We start from the raw sequence: 15,201 nt of genomic DNA, 5'->3' as shown, positions 1-15,201 counted from the left end.
ATAATGCCATGTGTTTTGTTGTAGACCCGATAAGCTTTGCTACTAGATGAATATCCAAGAAGAAAACCCTCATCACATTTGCTTTGAAACTTTGATAACCGAGTTCCCTTCTTGAGAATATAGCATTTGCAACTAAACGCTCTAAAATATGATATATTTGGCTTCCTTCCAATGAGCAACTCATATGGGGTCTTGTTATGAAATCTATGGCAATACAATCTATTTGAGGCATGACAAGCCGTGTTGATTGCTTCGGCCCAAAAGCTATCCGAAATATTGTACTCGGAGAGCATTGATCTTGCCATATCAATCAAGGTTCTATTTTTTCTCTTAACAAGACCATTTTGTTCCGGAGTGTACTTGGTTGAGAATTCATGATTGATTCCTTTCTCATCACACCATTCCTCAACTCTTGTGTTCCTAAACTCACTTCCATTGTCACTCCTCACTTTTTTCACCTTGAGTTCAAATTCATTTTCGGCCCTTGTGAAGAATTTCTTGAATGTGTCATAAGTATCGGCCTTGTCATGGAGAAAAAAACCCATGTATATCTTGAGTAATCATCCACTGCCACAAGACAATAGCAATTCCCACCAATACTTCTATATGTTGTAGGACCAAATAAATCTATATGCAATAATTCCAATGGTCTCTCGGTTGACATGACACTCTTAGTGGGATGAGTATTTGCAACTTGCTTTCCGGCTTGACATGCACTACATAACTTATCTTTTTCAAACTTCACATTCTTCAAGCCAACTACTAAATCATGCTTCAAAAGTCGGTTGAGTTGCTTCATGCCAACATGACCAAGCCTTCTATGCCATAACCAACCCAAGGATGATTGAGTGAATAAGCAAGTGGACAAGTTTGCTTCTTTAGTAGCAAAATCCACAAGATATACATCCTCATATCTATATCCCGTAAAGATGTGATATTTTCCATCCAAACTAGTCACTACAACATCATCTTTAGTGAAACTACACTTATATCCAAAATCACAAAGTTGAGTGACCGCTAAAAGATTAAACTTGAGAGAATCAACCAACAATACTTTTGAAAGAGAATGATCACTTGAGATAGGAATTGTACCAACTCCTTTGACTTTGCCCCGGCTATTGTCACCAAAGATGATGTCACTATAGCCACCCACATTCTCATCTACAGAGGAAAACATTATTGGATCTCCGGTCATGTGTTGAGTGCATCCACTATCAAGCACCCAATGTCTTCCTCCGGACTTGTAATTCACCTACAAAGAGGAAGTAACTCTTTTAGGTACCCAAACTTTCTTGGGTCCTTGAACGTTAGTGACCACGTTAGTGACCAAGACTTTTGGCACCAAATAGCATTCTTTTTAGCACCATTTATAGGTATCCCAACAAATTTTGCACTAACATTGCCATTTAAATTTTTCATAAGCATGTAACTTGAATCAAAGGATATGACTTTCTTGTTGGTGCAATTCTTCTCAACATGACCAACCTTCTTGCATTTTTCACAATATGGCTTACCACTACTCTTCACAAAAGTAGTTTTGGTTTGCACAAAAGGCTTCTTCCCTTTCTTAGGAATATATCCAAACCCTTGCTTGTTCAAGGTGAACTTTTGGCTTGCCCAACAATGATTAAACTTGGCTCTACTATCATAGCACTTTCTCAAATCATTAGTCAAGCAAGTAATCTCTTTCTTTAACAAATCATTTTCCATAATGAGAGATTCATTGCAAGATGGGTTATCAATTTTGGTGCAAAAAGAACTAGTAGAGCTAGAGCCACAAGATTTATCATCAATTAAATCACAACTAACACCAATGCTCAATGTTGCTTTTCTTTCATAATTAAGCAAGGTATTGTGAGCTTCCTCAAGCTTCTCATGAGTTTCTTTGATATTCTCATGAGAAGTCTTTAGCTCCTCATAGGAATCTTGAAGAGAAGTAAACTTCAACTTCAAGTCCTTCAACTTAGCCTTTTCCTTTGTCATGAATTCATCGGCATCATTAAGCATTTCAACAAGATCATCATATGAAAGTTCATCAAGCTCACCATCTTGTTGTACCTTTGCACCACCCTTTGCCATAAGACAATGTAGTGTAGAGAAGAGTGATGGAGCCTCCTTGATGGCGATCCCGGCAACTCCCTTGGATGGCTTGTCATCATCATCATCATCATCATCATCATTGGAGCTTGCATCGGAATCCCATTCAACAAAATAAGCTTGGCCATTCTTCTTCTTCTTGATGAACTTCTTCTTCTTCTTTTCATCATTTTTCTTGTCCTTTTTCTTGTTTGGACAATTGACAATGATATGACCTACTTTACCACATTGGAAGCAAATCTTGTCCACAAAAAGATTTTTTCTTGATGATTGACCTCTCTTGCCAAAGTTCTTCTTGCTCATCATTCTATTGAATCTCTTGACAAAGAGAGCCATCTCCTCATCCGATTCTTCTTCTTGGCACCCACTTTCTTCTTCATTTTTGCTATCTTGAGCTTTTAATGCCACACTTTTCTTTTTCACATCAATTTCTCCACCATGAGCTTCATCTTGAGATTTCTTGAACATGTCATGGGTGAGAATTTCTCCCAATATTTGTGTGGGAGTTGCGGTCTTCACATTTGACCTTACAAGTAAGGTCACAATTGTGTCATATCTTTCCGGAAGACATCTAAGAAACTTGTGGTTGAAATCCCCATCCGGTACCTCAAATCCAAGTCCCTTGAGGTCATTCACAATGTTATTTAGCCGGTTGAACATCTCGGCTATACTCTCATCCTTCTTCATGGTAAATTCACTAAAATTGCCCTTAAGCAAATATAACTTGGCATCCTTCACACTAGATGCGTCCTCATGAATTTCCATGAGCTTCTTCCATATGTCATTTGCATTTGTGAGACTCTTTACTCTATTAAATTCAGTCACATCAAGAGCACTAAAGAGCACATTAACCCCTTGATCATTTAGTGTCTCATTTTCCTTATCTAGGGGTGTCAAACTCTTTGGGTCCAAAATTACATATCCATCACTTACTACTCTCCATAGCTTTCTACTCATGGCTTTGAGATGAGCCGACATCCTAGTCTTCCAATAATCATAATTGTTCCCATCAAAGAACGGTGGCTTCCCAACATGAATCCCATGATCACTAGTCATTGTTCTACTCCAAGATGGTTAAATCCGTAATTAATGGAGTACTTAGCTCTGGTACCACTTGTAGGATCAAGAACACCGACTAGAGGGGGGGTGAATAGACGGTTTAAAATCTAAAACCAATAACATTAGAGAAATTTAATTAGTAACAAAGGAAAACCCTATGTCATGCTACTATTATCTCTAGAAGGGTTTGCAACCTAGGGTGACAAGCTACAAATCAAGCTCTAGTAAAGTAAATTGCTCAAAGTATAAACAAGAATTAAAGTGAGTAAGAGAAGTAACCAAGCTTGACACAAGAATTTATCCCGTGGTGTCGATGACTTGCCGGTCACCCCTAATCCACGTTGAGGTGGATTCCAAGAATCAACCGCTCCTCTACCAAGAACCTCTTGATCTTGAGCCGGCTTGAATCAAGGAACCGCTCCACACCTCGATTCCACTAGAGTTGCTCTTCACCACTCCGGTGAGGTGAGTACAAAACCTCTCACAACCGAAATCGGGGCTCCTCAACAATCTCCTTGGAGGTGCTCCACGAAATCCTCTTCTCCAAGCCATCTAGGGAGCGGCAACTCCCAAGAGTAATAAGTTGATGACGCTTGCTTGAAGTTTCCCTAATGCCACAAAGCTCAAACTCTTGATGCAATGCACTAGGAAGCCCTCACACTCTCAAGAATGCAATCTCTAAGCAAGTGTGTGTGAGAGAGGGATGCCTTAGCTCTATGATGTCAAGAATGCTGTCCAAATGGCCAAGAGAGACACCCAAAGGCCGGGCAAAGGGTATATATAGACATCCCTCCAAAAACTAGCCGTTACACTCTTTTCTGCGAAATCACGGACCGTCCGCATTTCAAAAACCGGACCGTCCGCAGTTATAAACGAGTGAGTCAGAGTGCATTTAATGCGTGTCAGAACTAGCCGTTAAACCCCGGCGGACCGTCCGCGCCCCAGGGGCGGACCGTCCGCAGTTAAGAGATCTGACTCACCAGAGACAAACAAGCTCTCTGGTACAAACTCGAATTAGCCTGCGGACCGTCCGCGCCCCTAGGGCGGATCGTCCGTAGTTCACTTTTCAGCCCAAACCAGAGAAACAACCTCTCTGGTACAAATCTAAGAATAGCCAGCGGACTGTCCGCACCCCATGGGTGGACTGTCCGCCGTTCAACTTTGAAGCCCACCAGAGAGACACCCTTTCTGGTACAATTTTGAAATATAGTGGCGGACCGTCCGCCCACCTGGGCCGGACTGTCCGCCAGCCCACCAGCGCCTCTGCAAGCTCTCTGGAACGGGCGCGGACTGTCCGCCCCTCGGGTGCGGACTGTCCGCCGTTACTCAGTCAGCTCTCAAACATAGTCTTTTTCAAATCTTTTCAAAACGCCGTTAGCACTCATGCATGCAACTAGACATTTTGAGTAAAATGGCACTAAAGACCCGTCAAGCATGAGTACACAACCCCTCTTGATAGTACGGCTATCTATCCAACAAATCCGGTCACTTTTCATCCACTAAACGTCTTGTGACCGGTAAAATACAAAAGCCATATTTTACCTTTGCCTTGAGCCCGATCTTTGCTCATCATCTCCAAAACTCCATACGTTCATAACCAAATCTCTTTCATCCGTGGATCAACCTATACTCATTATCTCAAATGAAATTGTTAATCCACAAACCGTTGTCATTAATTACCAAAACTCGAATTAGAGGCCTAGATGCTTTCAACAAGTATATATACTATCTTACAAAGCTTGAAAGTTTAAACAACCACTCGCATATATCCTAAGGAGTTTGGATAATTATTTGACAGTACACACATTCTGTGTGAATTGTATTGATAGTTCTTCAGCATCTTATTCAGAGTTTACTAAATTAAAATTGCTGAACCATACGTTTCTTCAGTTTACCCTGAGATACGCATCCTTGATACCATGCAGCTTTGCAGCCACCTCTTGCATGCTGTTGCGTTCACTCGGGGATGTCTTTGTGCAACACAGCCCAATGTTTAGCATAGAAGTCAGACACTGAACATCTTTTTCATCTATGGCTTTTTGAGTTTCTTGACCAAGGATCAATTCTTGTAGCAGCTGAGGATCAACAATCTCCAATACCCTGTCAGGGAAGTTCATCTCTGTAAAACTTACAATACTCAGTCCGTCCTTGAACATGTCATCCGTTGGCCTCTTTCGAATGAATATTTCGAGGAGAACAACTCCGAAGCTGTAAACATCTGCTGCAGTCGAGACTTCGCCACCCCCTGCATATTCTGTAGATGGCAGACAACTAGAGTCTCAATTCACATGTACATGATCAAACAAATGTCAACAGGAAATGAAGCAAGAATAGATGAGATAAAATTGTCATTACCAGGTGCAACATATCCAACGGTTCCTTTTATTGCAATTGAAGAGGTTGAGTTTGAATTACCAAGAGATAATGCTGTTGGGTCAACTTTGAACCTTGCAAGTCCAAAGTCTCCAACATGAGCCGTCTTGTTCTCATCCAGAAGAATGTTGCTTGGCTTCAAATCGCAATGAACCATACTCCCCTGGTTACTATGGTGGAGATACTCCAATGCATCTGCTACATCCACAACAATGCTTAACCTTTCACCTAGCGTAATGTGGTTTAAATTTGAAGAGTTTTCATCACCTCCATTTGAATATAGCACTTTGTGTAAGTCCCCTCTAGGCATGAATTCGTATATTAGAGCTTTGAAATCATTTCCTTCTGAATCAATACTTGAGCATGCAGTAAGGATAGGAACTAGATTGCGGTGCCTTAAATTTCTCAAAGCATTGCATTCTGCTACGAAGCTCTTTTGTGCCCCTCTTGTGTGTAGGCTGAAAACTTTGATAGCAACCACATTTCCATCTTGAAAACACTCACCTTTGTATACAGAACTATATTTTCCACTGCCAATTAAATTTGATGCTGAGAACCCATCAGTTGCTCTGGCAAGAACATTATAGGAAACCTTGGGAAAACTCCTCCCAAAAGAAGGGATGGTCATAAATTTTCTCTTTTGTCTTTTCTTGTACAATAGCGAGAGAACTGCAATGACTGCAACAAGTGACACAATGCTGGCTAATGGGATCATTACTTTTAGCACTATCAAACCTTTTTTCTTAGTTGCAAAACTTGTATGTGTAATAGAACATGCTGGTAGGTGTAGCACTTCTGGCCCACCACAAAACCACTTATTTCCATCGATGAGTATAGCAGTTGCGTTCCTAAATATACCATTTTTTGGGACTTCACCCTCAAGATGGTTGAATGACAAATCTAGTTGCTCAAGAAATTGTAGATCACCGAAAGACTTTGGTATAGATCCTGATAATTGATTGCGAGACATATTGAGTACTTGCAAGTTGCGTATGTTACCTAATGATGCTGGAATGCTGCCAGCAAAAAAATTCTGACCCAACTCAATGTCTTCCAAACTTTCACAGTTGCCTAATGCGTCAGGGATAGTGCTGGACAGGTTATTTGTTGAAAGATACAGATATTGTAGTTGCATGGCATTGCCTATTTCAAGAGGAAGTGGTCCGCTTAGGCTATTGGAAGATAACCCGATCTGTACTGTTGTAGGAATGCCGAAAATCTCCTTTGGTATGCTACCGTGAAGATTGTTGGTGGAAATTTCAAGTAATTCGAGGACTTTGAGGTTTCCCAGGCTTGGGGGGATCTTTCCATCCAACTTGTTGGAGTTTAGAAAGAGCTCTTCCAGTCGAGATAAGTTTGAGAGGGAGGGCGGAATACTGCCTGTAAAGATATTGTTGAATAAAGATAATCTCTGCAATTTGTTTAGGGTTCCTAGCCTTTCTGGAATGGGACCTGTAAACTGATTTCCCTCCAATCCAAGAGCTATCAGGTTGCGAAGGTTTTCTATACCAGTAGGAAAATCCCCCGATATTTTGTTGCTTCCAAGAAGCAAGTACTGAAGCCACACAGAAAGGTTGCCAAAAGAAATTGGTATCTTTCCTTCAAGCTGATTCGTCTGTAATGACAATATTTGTAACTTTGTGCAATTGAATAGGCTATACATGAAATCCCAGTCTCGCTTGTCATGTGCAAGGAATTGATTGTATTCAAGATTTAACAAGGACAGTTCCTTCAGTTTGCCAATAGAACTAGGGACCACCCCAGTGAAATTATTCTTTGACATGTCGAGCAAGAATAGCTTAGACGCATTTACCAATGAAATTGGGAAATGCCCTTTAAAGAGGTTGTTATATAAACCGAACGTTTGTAGATTGGGTAATGAAGTACCAAGATTGGACGGCAACTCTCCATTAAGATAATTGGAGGCAAGATAGAGTCTTACAAGAGAAGATAAATTAAGGATGGCTGGTTGAAACCTTCCTGACAGCTTATTCCCTGAAGAGAGAAAGACTTGTAGCATTGGAAACTTCCCAATTTCACTTGGGATTTCTCCATCAATATTATTACTCCCGATATTGAGTCCAATTAATGCCGTAATATTAGAAATGGAAGGTGGAATTATTCCAGTAAGATTATTACGGGAAATCTCCAACTTCTCAAGGAGAGGAGGCAAATTAGCATATGTAGGCATTTGTCCCACGAGGCGATTGCCAGCCAGCCATATCCCCTTGAGACTTGAACAGTTTGTGAAATCAGGTATCTCCCCTTGGAGTGTGTTATTACTCAAGTATATATGCTGGATGCGACGCAAATGACCTAGAGGTGGAGGAATTTGTCCCATGAACCCATTATCTGGAAGTAATAGATATCTTAAGAATGTTAAATTTCCTATTGATGGAGAAATGTTCCCTACTAAGCCACGACCACTGAGGTTAAGGGAAGTGACACGATGTGGATTCTTCACACGGCACAAGACCCCTTCCCAACTGCAGAAGTGAGTGCTGTCATTCCAGGACAACATGACTTGCTGTGGATCACGAGTGATTGCCTTCTTGAATTCAACCAATGATAGCCGATCTGTCTCATTGCCATTAAAGGAGCCAAGGACAACGTGTGTACTGCAAATAATTAGAAGAAAGAGAAGCTGTCCAACTGTGATAGTCTCCATGGCGAGCAAACCTTGCGTAAATTCAGAGCTTAATTATATGCCTAGATAAATACAAGTGAGAGACATAAATTAATTAGACAGACAACAAATTTTAGCAAATTCATTTTTGACACAGGAAGTACCTGAAAGATCTCCAACTATCAGGACTTCAAATATTCTTTCTGTTCCATCAGCAAGATCCAACAGAAGTGAAAGTTCAGCTTCTGAATGGTGAATGTAACAAGGCAGCCTTGAGTGACCTACTTCATATCTAGATATATGGATTTTCTTTAGAATCCTGCAATAACATAAGTGCTAATCAGTTACTCCCTCTATTTTTAGTGTCACATTTGTTTTGTCCTAAGTCAAACTTGTCCAACTCTGACCGAGTTGCTTTGTTCTCGCACCAATCACTCAAAGAGCCTGCTGCTAATGTATTGAAAGTAAAATTAATGAGCGAGACAGTAAGGGAGACATCACAGATGTGAATCATTCATCCTTATATTGATCAGAGCTTTGATTACATATATATACATGTCAAAAAGGTTGAATGACACGCATTTGGGAGCATCCGAATGATTGTGTCTGATCGCCATTACTAACTCTAGTGACGTCATTAGTTGGCTAATTGATCACTAACAAACATATTTCTAACAAAATTCATTTGTGTGTTTTACATAAATTAAGAATTAAAACAATATACTAGACCAATAGTGATTCAAATACTAAATTTCATCTTTAGGTTAGGAATTGTTTTGACAACTAATATAATATGCAAAATATCACATATTTTTTTTGTAAATTAGACCTCTGCTATGGTGTAATGGCAAACTCTATGAGCACAAATGTAGTTTATTAATTCATTACGAATTTTAAATAGTTTCTAATATTAATTTTCAAAAACATAGAAAAGAATTACATGGATTCTAAAGGTATAGATTAATTTCAACAAGTTTATACAAATCACCAGGTTGTAGGATGAAAATTATGTAATTGGATGAATATTGGTTGAATTTGATTGAGAAGATTATAATTTAAACAAGTAGAAGGGTTATAATTCAAATATGGCTACGACTATATAATATCTTATACAACTCAAGTCATACTTTTAGGTTTACACAATCTTAATCTTTATATACACTGAAATATATTTGATATATTTTCTATATCTATAGTTTACAATAACTATAGAGTGGAAGTTTCACTTTTTTAATTTTGTTTGTTATATTAAAGATTCAAATTTTTTGAATAAAATAAAAATATATTTTCAGGAGTGAGTGGTGGCTTCACCCACCCTGGAAACGGATTTCTAGGGCAGATGATGGCGTCGCCGCTCCTATAAATCGATTTTAGATTTAATACAATAGAATAACATACCTCATAAAGTCACTGTAATTTGGTGGAGTGGAGGGTATGCGCAAGGCTTGAGGTAAGCTATTCGAACCCCTATTGATGCAAGTGTGCATATTTCATCAAAAACATTGTACCTCTATAGTAGAGGGGCTTATGGTGGTGGTGGTTGAGATTTTTTTTTATTTTGCTATTTGTAGCCCCTTCAAACAGACCCTAAAAATATGCGAGCCAAATCTAGAGCTGGCATTTTCTTCGTTAACCAGTAAGAGCGGGTACCGCATCATCCTTAAAATAATGCTTTTTCTGCCCCTAAAAACTATTTTTTAATTGTGGCTTCTAACCTGTTTTTTCGTTCCTATCTAATCTAACATACGCACAGCGCGGCACAGGGCATTACCCAAAATGTTGAAGCAAACACAAATAGTATCCGAATCAGCTGCATGGCTTGCAATCTTTGGAGAATTCTGAAAGCCAGACAAAATATGATGAACGAGAGCCCATAAAAGAAATATAATGCTTACTATTCGGCGGCGCTGGAGGAAGCATTCCAACAGGGGTTCTGGAAGCAAACCCGCCGCAGCCGGCGGTGAGGCAATGCAAGGAGATGTGTAGAACCAGCACCCTTGCTTCCTTATGTATACTGCACATGCGATCGATGTGGACACGGTTTCCTGAAGGAACTTACCGGGCATTGGGCTCTGTCGTTCTTGTTATGTACTAGCTAGTGTTCCCTTTTCAAAAAAAAAATGTACTAGCTAGTGTCTAGTGCAGAAGACGAGCACCCGAGAATAATTGACTTGACTTGACTTGGTTCTTGCTAGGTCCATTCTTTGGCTTGTTAGTTATAGGCAACGGCGACCAACCAAATGCACAGCGACTGCACGCATCAGCAGCTAGCGTGGATTAAATGAAATAATTTTATTTGCACCGCGGTCAGTTCATGGAAGCGGATCAAATAAATAGGGTTGGATAATTGCACTATTATATTATATTATTTTATATTTTTCACAATACAAATGCAGCATATTGGGATGTTTTCAAGTTCGGTTCTGTGTGGATGTTTATATCTACACGATTTAGGTTATAAGAATAATTAGCTTTGCTAAAAAACGAATAATGAGCAAATATATATCCATTCACTCTTTGGATGGTTTGGTAAGAACAAATCATCACAAAACATACAAGTAATTATAAGGATCTAAATAACATACACTACTAGAAAAATGAGCATTCGTTCAACATGTTAGTACCGGACGCATTTTCGTCCGGTACTAATGTGTGAAATTAGTACCGGGTAGAAATTTCCGGTCCTTGGAGGCCATTTAGTACCGGTCGGTGTCTTGACCCGGTACTAAATGGTCCTTCACAGGTTGGTTCAAAAGGAAAGCATCTCCCACCCAGTCACATATAATGCATAGGTGGGATGGTAAGGAAGCAACGCGTGAGGCTGGAGGTCGAATCCTCGCGCATTTACGCGTGAAAAATTCGCGTGACTTGCGACGATGCGAATTTTTTTCTTTATTTTTGGGCACAAAACCATTTAGTACCGGTACCGATCGGTACTAACACTACTACAGAAATAGCCTTTGATCCTTTACATTTGTCCTAGCAAATATTGGACCTAGGACTAAAGAGCCCTTTAGTCCCGGTTCCAAAAGCTAGGGGACGAAAGGGCTCTTTAGTCCCGGTTGGAGCCACCAACCCGGACTAAAAATCTATCTTTAGTCCCAGTTGGTGGCTCCAACTGGGACTAAAGAGCCCAACCCTTTAGTCCCGGTTGGTAACACCAACCCGGACTAAAGGACCCTTTGGTCCCGGTTGGTGTTACCAACCTGGACCAAAGGCCCCTCCACGACGTGATAGTTCAAAAGGAAGACATCCTATACTGAGTCACATATGTTGCGCAGGTGGGTTGGCAAAGTAATTGTGCACGAGGCCAGAGGTCTTGGGATCGAATCCCGCAGGGCGCAAAATTTTTTTTTTAGCGTGAGGGACATTTGGTCCCGGTTCTACCCCTCTAGGCTTTTGTCCCGGAAGCCTAGTCCTCGTTCCAAAACCGGGACAAAAGGTAGTTTGGAACCGGGACAAAAGGCCCAATCTGTAGTAGTGTAAATGGGCTATTTAGTACCGGACATTTTGGCTGGTACTAAATGACGTCTCATTTAGTACTGGACAACCGGTACCGGTCGGGCGCCCGATACTAAATAGGGGTTCCCGACCGGTATTAGTAGCCTTTTCTCTAGCTGTAATATGTAGACAAATATCGCTAGTAAAAATAGTATACGATTCGCTAAATTATAAAAGCATATTAAAATACTTACAGTAATAGAATAAATAAAATAAAGTATAAGAAAGTAAAAAAATTATCAGTTTCACGATGGCCTCAAACATAGGCGATGGCACAATGCCAAAATTCAACTATCCTTTGACATCTTGCATAGATTAAGGATGACAACACGTAATGTATCACCATTTGCGTAATGTATCTATAGTTTACATCTGCAATGTTTCTAATGAATAAATCTAATAAGATTTGGGTGCTATCTCTATTGTTTAGTTTATTTTACCTGCCTCTTTTAGTAAAAAATCAGTGTGTGAATGAAAATAAAAAGATATTTGACTAATCATGAAAATTGATTGACCACAACACCTATGGGTTTTTCATTCTCCTAAGAAACATATAATCTGAAAAATTAATAAGACAAGATGCGATTATTACCAAGGTCATTATGTATATTTAAAATTGCCTGAAATTTATCTTTAATATGATATGTCTTAGCTTATAATAATATCCTGTAGAATACACGCATATTTCCAGTACCTTACGCCCTCTCGATCTCTTTTAAATCATCAATGACAAAGCTTCAAGATGGCTATGAGAACGTTAACTTGAACATCAGTTTGTAAGCGCGTGCCCTGAAAATGCATCATATTCATCCACATATTCATCCACAAAGCGACAGATCAACAAAAATCTAGGACGAGCTCCGCATAGCAGTGAATAAATGTTCTTATCTTATCTCCTTTAGCTTCAGGCTACAAGATTTGTTTCTCCCTTTTCATTCAGTGCAACAGAGATGATTAAGCTATTCATAAATTCCCATCTTCTTCATCGGATTGTTGTACCACTATACTATAGAAAATATTTTTAGAGGCGGGTAAAATGACATTTGTAAGGATGAGTAGATTGCCTACCTCTGCTTTTCACTGCTACAAATAGAGCATTTGCATGGGTGGATCAAGACCCGTGTTCCGGCCCCTGAAACTGCATTTCTAGGGGCGACCACCCGTCCCTATACAAATGTATTTCCAAGAATAAATATTGCCTTCACCCGTCACTGCAAATGCATTTTCAGGGACAACCGATGACATTGATCGCCCCTGCAACTTTTGCTTTTTGTCACATTTTAGTTTTCTTCACGCCAAATATTAAAATTTTGGTTCTTACCAATATTGATATTCTCAGAGTTCGTGTACGACCAAAAACTCAAACTAAATATGTATTACAAGAATCAATATAGTCCATATACATCAATACTAAAGATCTCTAATATAATAAGCATCACAAATTCATAGGTTAGTACTTAAGGTACAAATATAACAAATAACATAAGATACATCTCGCTACGCTTCAGTAGATTAACATAGTTAACATATATCTAATTTTATAACTAGCATCTTATCAATCACTAGAGCATGAATAAGTGCCATTGTTGTCCTCATTGTCTCCAGCTCTGGCTCCCTCAGCTGCTCCTGCTGGAGCCCTACCAAACACCTATGCTGCAAACGGCTCCATTGAAGAAGCTTGTTAAATCTTGGTGACTGTGGAGCCGTTCGGTGGAGGGGAGCTAAAAAAAAGCATCTCCCTTTGACTCCCTATCGTTGCCATTCTTGTCCTCCTGGGGACGTCGTGAGGTGGCCGATAGCAGGCACAGGGAGGTGGAAACGGCTGCCGGTGGAGGATGAGGTGGGGACGACCGATGGAGGAGCACAACCGCATCAGGCTAGGCCGGAGGCAGTCAGCGATGGAAACACTACTGCAAAAACAATTAATCAGGCGGACAAAAACGATTAACCGAGGCATTTTTCGCAACCGCCTCGGATGCAAGGTGTTGACAATCAAAATTGGCAGCAGATTAGATCAACCGGTCTGACCGGTCTAAGCGCTGTAGTTGGTCTGGCACGACCAACCGGTCTGACCGGTCCGAGTTTGAGTAAAACTAGGGATTTTCATAGATTTAGATCTTGTAATAGGATTTCTTACGGGATAAGTTCACCCACCCTATAAATATAAAGGGCCACGACCGATTGAGGCATCCAATCGATCAAACACAAACCTTTTTATCTTTTCTTTTCCAATCTCAATATACTGTTCTTCTCTCATCTCTAAGGCATTTAAGGACGCCCTAGCTGGCCTGCCGAGCCTAGGGCAACCCAAGGTGCGTTTGCTGTGACGGGGTCCCTCCCGGGCGAGCGTTCGTTGGATCTTCGTCGGGCTCCCCGGCGAAACCGGTCTGACCGGCCTACTAAATCGGTCTGACCGGATCTCGTGGAGGCGCTGCAAGGAGCGTCGCTGCGTGCTGCACGTTCGAGTGCGATCGTGTGTTGGCCCCGGATCGGCGTCAACATATTTTTGGCAACTCCGCTGGAGAACGAGAATCTGGCTATCATGGCCGATCTATCAAACTCCAGTGATATGATGGCACTTGAAGGATTACCTGAAGAACTAGTCAAGCATATCCGTATCTATATGCTTCCTCACTGTTATCGGGTAACGGAAAAATGCGTCATCATGATGAAGATATTTGCCATCGACGAATTGAGGATGTTCGATCTACCAAAACACTGTAAGTCCACGGTTAGCTTTACAACTAATTTGCTTAGTTTTGTGGATGAGCTGATTAATAAAAAGAAGAGTGTAGATCCAATTTTCGTTATTCAAAAGTCAGCCATTGAGAATCCGACTAATAATCCTTGCAATGATTTGCCAACTTGTGATGTTGCTGGTCAAGATGCAATTCGGCCGTCCCAAGCCGAAATTGTCAAACCAAATTTCCATAGCAAGATTAGATCAACCGGTCTGACCGGTCTGATCAAGCGATCTGACCGGTCTAAGCGCTATAGCTGGTCTGGCACGACCGACTGGTCTGACCGGTGGGTACGACCGGTCTTACCGGTCCAAGCAGAGTCCGAGTATAACTAGGGATTTTCATAGATTTAGATCTTGTAATAGGATTTCTTGTGGGATAAGTCCACCCACCCTATAAATATAAAGGGCCACGGCCGATTGAGGCATCCAATTGATCAAACACAAACCTTTTTATCTTTTTTTTTTACCTTTTCTTTTCCAATCTCAATATGCTGTTCTTCTCTCGTCTCTATGGCGTTTGAGGATGCCCTAGCTGGCCTGCCGAGCCTAGGGCAACCCAAGGTACGCTTGCCGTGACGGGGTCCCTCCTGGGCGAGCGTTTGTTGGATCTTCGTCTGGCTCCCCGGTGAAACCGGTCTGACCGGCCTACTAAATCGGTCTGACCGGATCTCGCGGAGGCGCTGCAAGGAGCGTCGCTGCGTGCTGCACATTCGAGTGCGATCGTGTGTTGGCCCCGAATCAGCGTCAACACAAGGTCATGGTAAATGACCTCTTTTTTGAGGCAGTTGCGCCTGCCCGCCTC

At 41.0% G+C, this 15,201-nt stretch overlaps 1 protein-coding gene across 2 annotated transcripts; it reads right to left on the bottom strand.

The window, feature by feature from the left end:
- Window positions 1–4,882: 4,882 nt before the first annotated feature.
- LOC120643786 (probable LRR receptor-like serine/threonine-protein kinase At3g47570) lies at window positions 4,883–8,453 on the bottom strand. Of its 2 annotated transcripts, XM_039920256.1 has the most exons (3): window positions 8,320–8,453; window positions 5,512–8,238; window positions 4,883–5,410 (listed from the first exon to the last, which is right to left on the bottom strand). In XM_039920256.1, exons 2-3 carry the CDS (start codon window positions 8,195–8,197, stop codon window positions 5,043–5,045), a joined length of 3,054 nt encoding a protein of 1,017 aa, XP_039776190.1. In that variant the 5' UTR covers window positions 8,198–8,238; window positions 8,320–8,453; the 3' UTR covers window positions 4,883–5,042. The 2 variants fall into 2 exon arrangements, with proteins under 2 accessions (XP_039776190.1, XP_039776188.1); XM_039920254.1 differs by having other exon boundaries at window positions 5,512–8,453.
- Window positions 8,454–15,201: the final 6,748 nt, after the last annotated feature.

The sequence above is a fragment of the Panicum virgatum genome, chromosome 8K (genome assembly GCF_016808335.1).
Source record: "Panicum virgatum strain AP13 chromosome 8K, P.virgatum_v5, whole genome shotgun sequence".
In the NCBI taxonomy this organism is placed as follows: Eukaryota; Viridiplantae; Streptophyta; class Magnoliopsida; order Poales; family Poaceae; genus Panicum; species Panicum virgatum.
Note: the sequence above shows the minus strand (reverse complement) of the source record. Positions and strands in the feature narration are given on the sequence as shown.